This window comes from Tenebrio molitor, chromosome 5 (genome assembly GCF_963966145.1).
Source record: "Tenebrio molitor chromosome 5, icTenMoli1.1, whole genome shotgun sequence".
In the NCBI taxonomy this organism is placed as follows: Eukaryota; Metazoa; Arthropoda; class Insecta; order Coleoptera; family Tenebrionidae; genus Tenebrio; species Tenebrio molitor.
The window spans coordinates 17,165,368-17,181,204 of record NC_091050.1 but is presented as its reverse complement, the minus strand read 5'-3'; the positions used below and the strand labels follow the sequence as shown (position 1 = coordinate 17,181,204).

Below are 15,837 nucleotides of genomic sequence, written 5' to 3'. Positions count from 1 at the left end.
AATTCTTATACGAGTAATGCTATGAAACGTTTCTTAAGAGGAATCAATATTTGAAAAAATAGTATATTAAGGATAAAGAACGGTAACGACAATGTACCGATCCCAGACAATTGTTTGGAGGAAGAGCTTGCGACGACTCCAAAATTGTCTGAGATCCGTACATTGTCATTAACGTTCGTGATGCTTATGAATTTTTTGCGCGATTGAATATTTATTACAAAACATTCACATCTAGAATAGGCCCAATGCGATACGTGTTTATACCCTTCACATCGTGTTGCCACAATGTCGATTTTTGTATCGCGTTTCTAAGGCAATCTGCAAACAACTACCGCCATTGCAGTTTTTATGCGCAAATATCGTCAGTTATGTTGAAAAACAAGCAGTAAAATGAGTGATATTAGTGATTCCGAAAACGAAGTGGATGTTGTAGAAGAAACTTTGAATGTGGGGTGCGTCACAAATAAAGAATTTTTTAAACTAACGACCTCAACGTGTAATTAAGAAGACAAGGAAAATTTTGGGTATGATCAAACCCGCAGAACTCATCCATTTTGTAAACAAGGCTTCGAAATATTTTGTAATAAAATAATTGTGGGGAAACTTGTGTTTAAATCCCTTCCTCCATACGTTTTGACACTACTTTGTCTCCGAATTTGTGTTACGACTACTGAGTATTGCCTAATAGGCCTTAAAATGAAACATCATCATCACTATAAGGTGACTATCGACGAAAAATAAACACAACGTAGGTAAGTGAAAATAATAAGTATAAAGGGTTACTAGACGAGCCAAATAGATTTGTATATCAAATTGAGAATTTAAAAGATAGATTAATTGTTAAAAATGCGATAATTTACGACATCATCACGATCACAATGGACAGTCTCACTACAGTACTTTAGCATGGATAGAAGGACTATTGTACCAATTTTGAGCAATTTTCGCCATTTTTCAATGTTACTCCAGTTCATCGTTAAATAGCCTCCATCGCTCAATAAAATTCAAGAATTATGTCGACAGGGTCTAATTCTTGAAGCAACTGAAACTCAGAAGCAGCCAAACAATATCAATACAGGCAACGCAAATAAGTTTTCAATGATATGCTACCACCACCACGTCCCCACCATCAACACGCACACCACCCCAGACACATGGAAACTTTAACCCCGAACACAATCTTGCAATGTGTAATGAACCTTAACATCTGTACTTCTTTTAAGATAATTAAGCATTTTAACGATGACAAAAAGGTAGATTTTTAATAAAATGTAGACGTAGTATATGACAGCAAAACAATAAGACTAAAATTGCTCTCTTTTACACTTCATCATAATAAAATATGTACACCAAATACAGGGTTATTATAAATGAGTGTAGTCCAAGGAGGCGTAAAAACTGAATGAAAAATTTATAGTTGCCGCTCCATATAAAAAACATCAAAATTATGTGAATAAATGAGTCGACACCGTTCACACACAGGAGTTAAATTGGATGCAAAACAACTTAATGTTTTTAGATGCAATCATTAATTAAAAAAAAGTAAATAAAATCCTCATCACTGCACTTTTCACACAAAAAATGACAGTGACAGCGACAAAAATTGACAGTTCACATGAAAGCGGAAAACATTTTATAACATGGGCATGGCCTCCTTCGACTACAATCATTTATAATAACCCTCCTGTACTAGACCACATTCCAGGTTTCTTCTACAACTGCTGCTTCGTTTTCGAAATCACTAAGATCACTCATTTGGTGAGGTTCTATTTTAAAATTTACCAACACTGCTACATAACAAGGTTGTAGTTGCTATGATACGAAGCTGTTGATTGGTTGAATCTATGCAAAATCAATGTTGTTCAATAACAATATTGCTAAATTTTGAAACAGAATCGCACTAATTTTACTGCTTTTCTTTCAACACAACTGCCGTTAATAATATTTTCACAAAAGACTGCAATGACGGTAACTGGTTGCAGATTGCTACTGAAACGCAATTTAAAAATTTGACATTATGACAACATGATGTGAAGGGTAACACATTGCCTATTCTATGAATGCTCATTCTTTGTAATAAATATTCAATCGTGCAAAAAACATCTCAGACAATAATTGGAGTCGTCGCTACGCACCTCCTCCAAACAATTATTGTCTTCGATCGGTACTTTGTCCTTACCGTTTTGAATACTACGATTACTCTTCTTACAAAATTTTCTGTAATATTATATTTTTATAACAATATCAGATTACGAAAATTTGTACAATAGAAGAAAACACAATGAACTAACTACTTAATAATAGCACAGCGACGAAATAAGAAAAAATAGTTTTCCTGGATAATTCTTTAAGAGAAAAAATAGAGCAACTGGGAGATATTATAAAACTACTTTCAGAGTGGATTTTGTGAAGACGAATAGGCACGAGGTTTCTACGTCTGTGGTAATTGTAAAATTTAAATGGCTTTTTTAAACATTTTGTAAAATAGTCCATTCCCATTCTCTAACAAACGAGATGGACGGTCAAACTCAACAATACCGCCCCTATCTAAGACAATCACTTTGTCAAATTCCAAAACGTAATCTAACTTATGCGTTATCATAATGACCGTACAACACGCAAGTTCTTTTTTTACTATTTTATGTATCATTTTCTCAGTTTTTTGGTCCACACTTGCCGTTACCTCATCCATAATCACAATTTTGTTTTTCCGAATAATCGCTCTTGCCAAACAGAGAAGTTGCTTTTGACCCAGGCTTAAGTTCGAATCAGCGGTACTAATCTTGTAGTCCAAACTAGAAAATAGTATGTCCAAATTAACTGCCTTAAGTGCATTCCAAATTTCAGCATCTCCATATTTCCCAGAAAAGTCAATGTTTTCTCGAACTGTTCCCGTGAATAAAGCTGGATCCTGAGAAATTACAGAAACATTCGATCTGAGAGTCTCTAATGGAAGAGTTGTGATGTCGACTCCGTCTATAAATATTTTTCCTTCAAACTTGTGGAGACGCAGAATCGTGGAAATTATCGACGATTTCCCAGCAGCTGTTCTGCCGAAGATGGCGATTGTCTCTTGAGGTTCCACTGTAAAATTTAAATCACGCAAGACATAATTCTCGGAGTCGTACGAAAGGTAAACATTGCTAAATTTTATTTCCCCTCTCTGGGGCCAACCTTCTACCAAAATACCATCTCTGTGTTCTTGAGTCTGTTCAGTATACTCTAGGATTCGTCCAACTGATGTCAATTCAGTTTCCATTTTGATCCCTCTGCGAAATGCCGTGGATATAGATTTCTTGAAACGAGCAGCTTGAGAAAGCACAAGACCAACATGTGCAGCGGATATATCTACAAAACAAGCGTATTTTTCAACTAATTTTTACTAAATTAAAGATTTCTGTACCGGAGTCAACAATCAAGAATTGTAGAAGTATTGCAAAAACAAAGAATATAAAGAAAACTGTTACAAAGAAATTAAGAGATCTGAACCAACATAAGTAGAGATAAGAAGCAGAAGTGTAAAGATCCTGGTGACTGTCGAATTCGTCGATTAGAACATTTTCTACGTTTGCACATCATATTGTTGGCAGTCCTTCAGCGGTGGCATTTACATGACCAATGAATGAACTCCGAGCTGAAATTTGTTGATAATTACAACAAAAGTCTGCCATCAGTACTCACTTGAAAATAAATGATAATAAAAACACATCTGTGTTATGTACTCAATCGAAAGTTCTAATTGTTTCAGAATTTTTCCAACTCTTAGAAAGAATGTTATTGTTACGATAGGAAATGTACTGAATACTAAACAAATTGTAAGGAATGTTAAATTTACCGATCCCATTAAAATCATTATTCCAATTATTTCTGCAAAACCCTAAATCCGAATTATTAAAACCAATATAATGTAAATTCTCACTCCCAAAACCAAGTACATGGAATAAGGTACTCTTTCGTCAACATATAATAGATCTTCTGAAAATCTGTTCAAAATGTTACCAATATAGTGAGTACTAAAGAATCCCATGGAAGCATTCACTATCCTTTCGAATAGTAGTCCGTGGAGACTTATTGACGCCTTTCTCGCAAGCAGATAAAATATGACAGATCTTAAGAACGACAGTATTGCTACTGTTACTGAAATAATTGGAAATAAATAAATCATCTGGTGACGATTTTGCATTGAATTTTTGTAACTGTCACTATCTGTATCATTGTAAATTGTGTAATTAAAAATTCGATGCTCAGTATTAATCCTGGAATAGGATTCTAGAATCTTGTTGATGTTAGAGTGATTAAACTTACCAATTATTTTCTAATTTTCGTAAACCACTTTTCGAGATTACAACCACACCAAATACAATGCAAATAAAAACAAACATAATAAATCCACCACCATGTGATATCAGTTTCTTATAATTTGTCAAGTTTATTGTTTCCGGCATTACCTTTTCTTCATATATATTTCTTTCAATTCTATTTTCTGAAAACAAGTGTGTAGTTTCATTATCATCTGCTTCAACGACACCATCCTCTTCTTTACATTTGTCTTCGGTCCAAGCAAGCCCTAGATTACGAATATCTTGTTGAATCACGGTTGCGGATATATTCTCGGTGAATTTTGCTGTTGGATCATTTAAAATTTCGACGATATCTGCTCGACCAATATGTCTTGGGTTCTGGGTGACCAGAATCACCAAATTGTCTTTCAGAAATTGTTTTATGCATTTTTCAAAAATATAATCACCAACAAGTATATCCAAATTAGCCAAGCAATCGTCTAATAAATAAATTTCAACATCTCGATAAACAGCACGTGCTAAGTTTATTCTACTTTGTTGGCCTTTGCTTAAGTTCGCTCCTCTGTCGGCTACGATAAAACCATCACCTCCAGGGAAAGATTGTATATCGTGCAGAAGAGCACACACTTGGAGTACCTAGAGATATCGTTCTTCATTATACTTTGCTCCAAATAAAACATTTTGCTTAACCGTGGATGCAAAAAGCCAAGGTTGTTGAGAGGCATAAGAGATTCTACCGCTGACGTTCAATACTCCCGCAACTGAGTGATACTCCTTTAGTATGACTTTCAAAAGCAAAGTTTTTCCACATGCAGTAGAACCAGTTATGACAGTCAGTCCATTATTAATTTCACAGTTGACATTTTCTAATATTTTATGGTCTCTGGAGAACACATCTACGTTTGATAAAATGATTTTAGCTGGAAGTTTCTCGTCATTTTTGTGTTTAGATGGCGGTTGTGTATCCATATTTCTAAGAAATTTTCCAATTCTTTTAAGGACAGCTATTAACTTTATCGTTTCATGCATGGCTCTGGGAATAGATTTATTAACAGCGATTGCTAAAGTTTGCCTACTGGAGATTAAAAAGAAGATGGTCTCAACTTCGATTTGATTTTCTAACCATATGCAGAAGGTTATAAAAAGGTAGGTCGATGCGTTCAGAAAGGTTTCCGAAATGGTATATTTGGCAAAAAGCAGTAAGTAGATCTTGTATATAAGGGAAACTTCTTCTCTAAAATTATGAGAACATGAATATGCATTGACTGTGATTCAATTCTACAATCTAGGTTGAATTAAACGGAAAAGTAATTATCCACTAGAACTAGAACACTAGTGCTGATCAAACAAATGGTGTTACTTAATCCGAATGATAATATTCAGTGTACTTACGTTCTAATAATAGAAACCTTTTTCCGATAACTGTCGCCCCAAATATAGCACTTTATAGTTGTAATGGCATCTAACATTTCCTTAGTTGCCTGATATCTGAGGTCTGTTTTCTTTAAAGTTTTGATTTTTATTGAACCCAATATATTAGCCAAAGCCACTATAAAAGAAATTTAAAAAAAAATCATTTATTCCATTATTTACCTTGCATTAAAATGATGATGCAAAATAGACCCAATAAAATGGCAAATGAAGGGCCGATTTCCATATAAATTACATAGCAGGTAATTAAAAATCGAAGGGAATTGCAGCAAGCGGTAGTTGAGTATAAAACAGAAATATCAAATTCGTTGACATCTCTAGTGATCATAGTCATTATTTTGCCGACCGATATATTGTCATGTTGAGATAACTTCATCTTGAGCACTTTTCTGTAAATCAAAGACGTTAAACCTGTTCGTATTTTTACACCAAGTGCTTCAAGCCTGAGGACAAAGTTATCTTTGTACGAGAGTTCTGTAAACTCGACAACCACAAGAGCACCTTCAGTCTTGTTAAAATTGTGTGTTTGTTGGCAAAATTGGATATAAAATTCCGTACAATCTTTGGTCGCACAATTCTGCAAACAATGAACATCATTAATTTGTAACAATATTTCTGGAATTACAACGTTATTGTTATTGGAATGACTTGAGTAAATACGAGAAGCAGATATTGTTTTCCAAAACAACTCCATAAAATTTTAAACACTGATGGATCATTTTGAAGATTCTACTTATTCCAAAATGTTTCTAGTTTATCTCCCAACATATGCGACTTGAAAGATTGTAGCACTTCGTAAATATCAGCTTCATTTTTACCCTTCTTCTGAAGATATTTGTCATGTGGCTAGGATTTAAGAAATTTTTTGTGTTTTCTATTTTAAAAATAAATTTCGCTTACATGAAAAGGAATTTTAAAAAGAAATTCGTTGTTTCTTCTGGGTTAACCGGTCTTTGTCTTGTTTTAACATGATCCATGGTGTATTATTATTAACTAACAACGCAGTATGACAACGCTCAAATATTATTTAACTGAAATATCCTTGACTTTCTTTTTGTTGCCTGGCAAGCTTTAAACCATGATAACATTCTTTCAATTATTAATGATATTGTCATTAGCTGCATACATTTAAAATTATCTTTTTTTCGTTTCCTTGTCGTCAATATTTACACAAATTTGGGCAAATAATTTTTGACAATAATTTTAAACTCCCACATGAAGAGAATAATTATTCTTGTAGGTTTTACTGAACACTCGGATAATATTTATATAAAAAAGATTCTTTAATGTTTATTGTTTAAACCATTAAATTGCACTTACTAAATTATGTTTTTTGTTCGACACTTTCAGAATTTGAGAAATTTTTCTTGTGTGAACGGATTTTGATAAATGTCACAACTTGTCAGAACGAAACGTCAAGCTAATTTTAAATTTTTTTTAGCGATTTGGAGCCTTTAATGGGCTTGTCAAACAGAAAAACATTGTATTCAACTCGTTCTTGTGTAATTTGCGCTTTTTTGGCACTCGTGGACCTTTAAAACTCACGTTTCACTCGAGTTTTAAACTGGCCCACTCATGCCAAAATAAGCCCAAATTACACACGAACTTGTTAAATAAATAACTATTTAAATTTTACGAAAAGCCTATGGAAGAAAGCCGTAAGAAAACTGTAATTTTCGTTGTACTACCCCCTGTTAGATGTCGCCCCCAGTACTACAGCGCCATAGATACAGAGTGATCACAAAAAAACGCCCCAGCTTATATCTTTCTTATTTGAAATCCGATTTCAACGAGCGGTACATCAAATTAAAGGGTTCAAAATGTACAATAAACTGGATATAAAATGTTGCCCTTAGCAACCCTATCTTACAAGGGTCACGGGTCAACTTAAATTTTTTAAATAGCAACATATAATTTTTTTGGTACAGTTACATTTATTATGTTTTTCTAAGTTAAAAAATATAGCACACCCTGTATATTTAAATGTTATTCTAACATAAGAAATAAAAAAAATAAAATTCAATTACAAATCATTAGGAATAAGTAAAACTTTATTCGTAACAGGCCATGAATTACTTAAGATATTCTTGTAGCCATAAAAACACAAAAAATAAACATTTATTTTCAAAATGAACTTTATTTGTCGTAATTTTTGTTGAATTTTGTTTCTCCAATTTAGTGTTGTGAAATAAAATAAACAATAATGAAATTGTGGATATGTTGCAAGCATATTTCGGAAATAATAGAAATTACTACTTGCAGAGAAACGCCACCTGAAAGCCTTTTGAATGCCACGCGAAGTGTCTCGAACAAAATGGTTCTCAATTTGAACAGATCGGTGGAAAACAAATTATTGTTATTTTATTGTTTGTATTACTTAATAAATATAATTTCCATAACTACAAAAATGTGTTCATAAATCATTCATGGCCTGTTACGAATAAAGTTCTGCTTATTCCTATTAGAATTAGAAATTAGAATGACATTTAAATATGCAGAGGGTTCTATATTTAACCCTTGCAAGGAAGGGTTGCTAAGGGCAACATTTTATATCCAGTTTATAGTACTTTTTGAATTCTTTAATTTGATGTATTACTCGTTGAAATCGGATGTCGAATAAGAAAGATATAAGCTGGCGCGTTATTTTATGATCACTCTGTATATAAGGAGAAGATACAGCAATAGGTCAAATACTGGGCACAAGACGTACAGTTGCGAGCATTAAACCTTAGTCGTCAAGGTCACTTTAAAATTTTCCGCTACTGTCACAAATTAAAAATTTTGCCGGCTTAATTAGGGGTAATGTCAATAAAACGTCAATAAAAAAAAAATTGTCAAAGTTTTATTCTGAACATTCAAAATTATGGCCCCAATATCGTATTTTAACATTCTGGTAGCTGCTCGGCGCGGCGTTGGTCAGTTGGGCCAGGCGTCAGGTAGAGGCATTTATTTATCGTTCAGTTGGGCCGATCATTAGTTAGGGGTAGAATTATAGCGTTATTTGTAATCTTCTCTTCGTATGTTTATGTTCTCCTCGACAGCACCAAACAAAATACTTTATTAGAAGTGTTGCTGTATTGCTATAGGAATAAATATTTAAAATCAAAGATACAACATAAAAAAATGCACGGTGTGGTGCGCTAACTCTCTTTCGCTCTTATCTATCTGTAACAGTTACACCTATTTGCGGCTACTTTTTTATAAGCAACCGTATTCCATCGTGTAGAGAAAAAAAATAGCTTTAATTTGATATATAATTTATGAGGATACATTATGAAGGTATAAATTAAACAGAGAGGTACATGTTTACACCCGGTTGCCAAGGGGTTGCGGCCAAGTGAGAAATGGCAACCCAAACTTTTCAATTTCTTTACACATCTCTCTTTGAAATGACTTATAATTTATGTAAAAAACAAGTGAACGAAACTGTTTGGGAAAAAATTATTCAATTTAATTTTAATTAAAAAATACTTGCGGCCATATTTTGATAGGCAACCCTGCTGAGAAACATATTTCTCTATTCATAAATTAATTATCTATAAAAATTTTGTTTTGATTAAAAAACAGATGAAATGATGCAGTGGGATCTTAGACTATCAGATGTGGTCAAATTTCTGGCCCAACTGCACGGTCAACTTAATCCTCCCCCTGCCCTCCCGTTTACCTGCGTCGTACTTTTTGGCCCAACTGACATACGTTCGCTCGGCGCACTACAACCATAGATTAATATACTATTGAGGTTATAGATGGCGTACTCCTGTACTTCATTTTGAAACAACCATGGATTTATTAGTACTGGATACGGTGTACAGCCATCATAGTTGAACAAGACGTACCATCTATTTCTGTCGCTCTCAACGCATTATCTGGGTATTAGCACTATCCTTTAGCGAGTCCCCCGACTCTGATTGGTTTAAATTCTCAATTTATCAATTATTTATTACTCTCCTGTCATTCGTGTTGTAATGATTTGAATACATTACTTTTTCCGCCAAATATTTGAACTTGCGCAAACCGGTAACAAATGTGGTCGTGATCGTCATCGAATCGGAGAATTGATCGTTGTGATTTTCTTTTGGCGGAAAAAGGTTCGGAATGCAAACGGTGAGGGTTCCAGTTGGAAGAGTGCCGCAAATAAAACACAGATGTGAGGGACGCAAAATACCTTTTATTAAAAATGTCTGTAATAACTTTGATGAAATAGTATATAACGGTATTAGGCCGATATGGGTTATGTAACAGACGAGGTTAAGATATTGTAAAATCGAGGCAGAGCCGAGATTTTATAATCAACCGAGTCTGTTATATCCATATCGGCCGTATGTTGTTTTATAGTTTTCTTTATATCAATAATACTTAACATTTAATGATGATTTATTTGTAAGACTAACATTTCTCTTTACTTCAAAAATTAAATTTAGTTGTCATCTGTGCCGTAACCGTAGCAACGGTAGCAAAAATAACGGCCTCGGTCTGATAATTTTGAATAACGGCCTAGTCTGTTATGGGTATCATATCAATCAAGCATTGAGTACTGATAAATCCTAATAACAGTATGGTATAAAGAAAAAGAAATTGAAACGAATACAAAGGACAGAAATTAAGTTTAACGAAGTACAAGAAATTAATTAGTTGAGTACATCATAAAGATAAACGACAAGATGAATACAACAATACTTAAAATAACAGGAAACGTGTACATAACAGACAAAATGAGAGGTTAAAGCTTGCAGAACAAGTGAACAAATTATGGTGCAGTTATTACAGACAGGGACGGATGAAAAACCCTCTTCAAAAACCGTATCCCAGGTATTACTTATATTTTACAATTCGATTAATGACAAAACAATGTTTAATTTGGAACTACGCGGTCAAGGTACGCCAACGGGAGCTTAGAGCTGGAGGTAACAAACTTTCGGCCGCGAGGGGACTCAGAAGAATAATCTGAGTCATCTTGAAATCAAGCGACGTTTATAGATATTCGGGGTATTAATGAACGTCAGACTATTTCACCGACCAAGCAAGAGTGACAGGGCGTTTCGGGGTTGTACGATTAGCATTCCTAGACCGCATCCGCAAAGACCTAGGTCCGCCGTCCCCAACCAACCGTTTCCGGACAAAACCCCGAAGTCTCTATAACCGTCGACGGAAGCTTCACGAAAACATCCCGACGCCGCTCCCGCAAAGACTAAGGTCCGCCCCCGCTAACGGCTCTAAATAACCGTAGCTTCCACAGAAATTTACTAGACAACCCCACGACTTCCTGATTGTCACCTAGCTCCCATAGGGGCGCACTTACAACATTTTACTTTAACTTTTCCGAAATCTAGTAACAACACGAAGGAAAAACCCGAGTTTAATTCTATCGAACAAAGCGTAACATTAAACGATGAGAAAATCCAGCAAAACAAAGCGCAACATTAACCAATGATAAAATAAGCAAAACAAAACGCAACATTAAACAAGGATAACATAAGCAAAACAAAACGCAACATTAAACAATGAGGAAATAAAAGAGCACAAAACGCGAAGTTAAATAACGATAAAATAAAAGCGCTTTAAAAAAAGGAATACAATACTCGCTGGCAATACTAAACAAAAATATGGCGGGTCGAGTGCCGTTAGAAAATGTTAGAGAAAGAAAACAAAATGGACGCACGCGGTCCGGACGACGGTTACTAATTTTCGAAATTAACAAATTGCCAAAAAAATGAACCTCCCGGGAGAAACTTAGGGATAACGCTTAAAATTAACAAATGGGCGCTTCTTAAAGAAACAGCATGCAACAAATGAAATCTACAACATACCCTTACCACGTGGTCCTGGTCCCAAAAAAACAAAAACAAAAAGCCAACGAACGTGGAATAAATTACCCAGGTGAATGAAAAACGTCGAATTCCTCACGGGGACACAAATATCTACTCCGGACGGTAGTGAAATTGATTCAGATTTAACTTACAAATTTGAGAAACTGGATCGCTCTTCGCAAGGTGTGTTCGTTTCGAAAAACCAAACAAAAGTGACCTACCCCCCTTCAACTACCAACCCCATCCCTTAGTTCCTAGTCTAGCCGCTAGTACCTTCCCATTTGGCGCGCTCTCGTGGCGGTACCGGGAATTAAAAATTTTAAATTTTAAACTGGGTCACTACAGTGTCATCTTTTTTCTAATCTGTTTCTCTGAAGTTTGCATAGTTCGAGAGTATTTGAACCGTTAACTCTATCAAGTATTATTGTTTTAGAACTTGAACATATTAAGAATGACGAATTCGTCTAAAGCCAGGTATTTTTCACTCTAATGTGAAACACTGACAATGCTGTTGGTAAAGATTTCACAAAAGGAAATCCAGGTTTGGACTACAAAGGTGAAGAGAGTTGTCTGCCTTCAACAACTATACTTTTGTGAACCACTTAACTTTAATTTGTGCGTACGAGTAAATTCAAACTCACAAGTATCCATGAAACTTACAAAAAAACACCAAAATAAATATTAATCGTAACAGATTCTTATATTTATTAATTATTAAATAATACAACTTTGTTAAGTTTACTTCTTATCTTGTTTTTGTTTAGAGCTTTCGCAGATTTCTTACATTCGTAGTGTATTTCCCTTTGTTCGTCAACATGTTGGATCATATTTACATGTCGTTTTGCTTTTCGAGGGCTACTAAAATGCTCTACTGTTACATCTGCATTATACCTCGAATCTACTGATTGAGTAGCCGTCGTTTTATTTTCTAATAATTTTTAAAAATAGGTAAGTAAGTTATGAAAGAGAAATTAAATATTTAAGTTTTATACGCTCTACCTTTGTTGCCACTACAATGTTCTTCTGCGAAATTGAGATTAAAGGGGGCATTAGGTGTGGTAGGAAAATTCAGGTATTGTTAAGATACCTATACAAACCCTTTTTAAAATTTTGCATGGTTTTTTACATTCATCCTAATCAGAATTCCGAAAATGTTTTGAACAAATAACCGCATCGTTTGCAACTTTGATTGTCTCTTCCACACTGATATCCATTTGTTTCTTAAGAAGGTTTCTTTTGGAAAACTGAAATCATTTTTTCACCCAGCTCTTCGGTATTTGTAAAGAATTTCTATTTTAGGTACATACCAGTGAAAAGATAAGTCTTGTCTTGAAGAACTATAAGGAGTAGAACAAATTCTGCAGGTTTTCATTATTGCAATTATTCTATTTTACGAATGCAGGAAGTTTTATGAAAGTCAGACCACAGGTTCAGACTTTTGAATTAATTTCAAACTTCAAAATTGACATTTGCGAAACATCAAAACGACATACGTATTATAATAACAGAGAGGAACATATTTTAATACAGGTTAGAATGAAATGGGGGAAGGTACCGAAGTCGCTGATATTTTTTTTCAAAGTCGACATACGTTTATAGGGTATTGCCGTATCCAGTACTAATAAATCCATGGAAACAACAAAACACAAGCGCCTATGTAGGTTGGCCGCTAAAATTTTCCCCAATGGCGCGATTTTGAAATATGCACATTTCACTCATTTTATAATTCAAGCACTGATTTCATAATCAAACTTAATAAGTTACTAAGTTTCAATTTGAAGCAAATTTTAATCAAGAATTTCAAATTTATTCAATTCATTGGTTAAAATTTAAAAGAACTTAAAAAGATTTTGAAATATTACTTGTTTCTTTTGGAAAAGTCATTATAAAAAAACATTATTGTATCTTGAAGCATATATTTCAGCGATTGTGTGTATACATAAATATGTATTAATTACTTAATATTAATAAATTCATTTAATATTATTTAAAACGTCTAATATAAAAAAGGTATATAATGTACTACTGTCATAGGTACTTTCTAAAACGACCCTTATGTATTAATAACTTTAATTTTGATTCTTGTGTCAATTTTGAAAAGGTGAATGTCAGATTTGCCGACAAAACATACACTACACTAAACTATTAAAAACACTGAACGAATAACTTAATAAAACTACAGCACTAAAAACTTAAAAGAAAAACTGCTAAACGAACACTCAAAAGGCTGTTAAACATTTAAACAGGAAATGAAAAATGATCAAGGGTTTCAAAATGATGCCGCTATAACAAGCATTGCCACAAATTTTATTCAAGACTCTTCGACTTCTTGCTTGACTGACAGTAACACGTGGTAACGCAACTGGGCAACGGCTAGTCGGCTACAGTACACCTGTTCCAACAGCGGGCGATTTGAAAAAGCGATCGTAGCGCCTCTAGAGTTTGGTTTCTGAATTATTAAACATTGTTACGTTTGGCCGCATCTGAGATGCCAAAGCATGACTACAACTCTGGGGCGCTACAACCTCCCGCTCAAAACCATAAGTCGTGGCGACGCGACGTAGGGTTTTGTAGAGGTATGAAGAGGTCTTTCGGGGGCGACCTTTTTCTTGCCTGGGGTGGTTTCCATTGCGGTGGAGGTTTCCCTGAAAGGTGTGTCCTCGTGTTCCTATTCTTTCGTTCATTGGGTCTCTCCCCCTGGAGTGGAGCTGCACCGATAGCGTGATTACCGGCATCTGAGCGAAAGGTGTAATCTAGCGGGCAATCGGCTTGTTTTAGTATCGGTGTCGTCGCTCCATGTTCCTCGAAGAGACTCGCGTAATGGCGGAGCATTACGTTGGGTTGATGGCGTGCAGACGTTACCTTCGTCTGGGGCACAAATGTCAAGGGTGGCGAAGTCTACGTGGGAACAGAGATCTCCAGCTCTTTGCGGACTGTCCTCGTACTCTAGGTCGACGGCGTCATCGTCTCAGTTTATATACCTAAATAAATAGCAATTTGGTCATATTAGCACCAGCGCTTACAAATCGGGTCACCTTTAAGCTAGTAGTGCCAAATGGCATTACTGTTATAAACCAACCAAGAAATTGCATAAAACTAGAGTTATCAAATACCTACAAGAATAAAAAATAGTATAGTCACCTGCATAGAACTCACTCAAAGGCAAACAATGGTTGATGTATGTATCTTAATTCTAAAAAGAGTTTTTTGGCCAACAAAAAGCGATCTTCTGAGAGAATTACATTTTGAGTTGCTTTTTGAAATCATTAGTTGACCTTGTGGGTCAACATTGTTTTATTTGACGCACATTATTATAGTGAAGTTCAGTCAAATCACACAAAAAAATCTTACGGTATCGCAGCAAAAAGTGATAAGAAAATGGAAAAAAATTTAAGTTAATTTTTCCAGTTTTTAAGGTATTTTATAATATCATAAAATATGCTAATGCATATTGTTCAAGTAAAATTTGTTGATATTATTAGTACCATAGTATCCACGGCAATGTTCGAATTTTATGTGTTGACGCGCCTTCTTTAATTTATTAGGTACTGTTGTATTCAAAAAAATCGCTTACACCTATTATTTGCCTTTCTAATTTTGTTATTCTGGCGTCTATTAACGTCATACTGTGACACATACTGTGAACAAGAAAAATAACAATTTAGAGCAGTCTATGTCACGTAGATTAAATGCTGTTATCAATGCATACGGTGCCACGACCAAATTAATGTAATGTAATGTTCAAATAAAATTATATAAAAATTAAGACACAACCTGTCCTATAACTTTTGTCAAAATGACAGAAAAAGTCCGTTTTTAAACTATGCAAAAACCTGTAAAAATTGATTACTTGATTTAAATGGTATACGCGATTTTTTTGAATAGAAGTGTACATTTCAGAATAAATTCCAATTTTAATAAAATTTCTGATAAGACGTTAGTGTTAGGAAAAATCTTAAAGACAACACGTGCTTTATAGTTTAAAAATCTCGGTCTATTAAACTACTACCTCGATTTTAAAACCGTCTATAAAACACTTGTTGTCTTCATGGGCGGACGCCAACTCGGCACTTTATTATACCTAGGTAAAATTTGCAATAAAGTACAACAGGCCATCTCGGCACCCATAGCCCATGGATAACCGGCCAACTCGACACCGCGGTCAAGCCAACTCGGCACTGTCTACCTGGGACGCAGCCAGTGAGAAGAGTTCTTGCGAGAATATATCAGGGATTATAAAATGAGATGAGGAAATACTTTTTTTTTTATAATATACAAATATAATGTTATTTTTATAG

At 34.6% G+C, this 15,837-nt stretch overlaps 1 protein-coding gene across 2 annotated transcripts; it reads right to left on the bottom strand.

Annotated features, from left to right (window-relative positions):
• Positions 1-1,706: 1,706 nt before the first annotated feature.
• Positions 1,707-6,878, bottom strand: LOC138131459 (ATP-binding cassette subfamily C member 4-like). 2 transcript variants are annotated; one of them, XR_011159818.1, is made up of 8 exons: positions 6,633-6,875; positions 5,895-6,578; positions 5,694-5,850; positions 4,544-5,535; positions 4,306-4,483; positions 3,920-4,256; positions 3,404-3,877; positions 1,707-3,348 (listed from the first exon to the last, which is right to left on the bottom strand). XR_011159818.1 is itself a non-coding variant. In XM_069048475.1 (8 exons), exons 2-5 carry the CDS (start codon positions 6,424-6,426, stop codon positions 4,938-4,940), a joined length of 1,236 nt encoding a protein of 411 aa, XP_068904576.1. In that variant the 5' UTR covers positions 6,427-6,578; positions 6,633-6,878; the 3' UTR covers positions 1,707-3,348; positions 3,404-3,877; positions 3,920-4,256; positions 4,306-4,937. The 2 variants fall into 2 exon arrangements, 1 of the variants encoding a protein (XP_068904576.1); XM_069048475.1 differs by having other exon boundaries at positions 4,306-5,535; positions 5,895-6,309; positions 6,361-6,578; positions 6,633-6,878.
• Between the last annotated feature and the right edge of the window lie 8,959 nt (positions 6,879-15,837).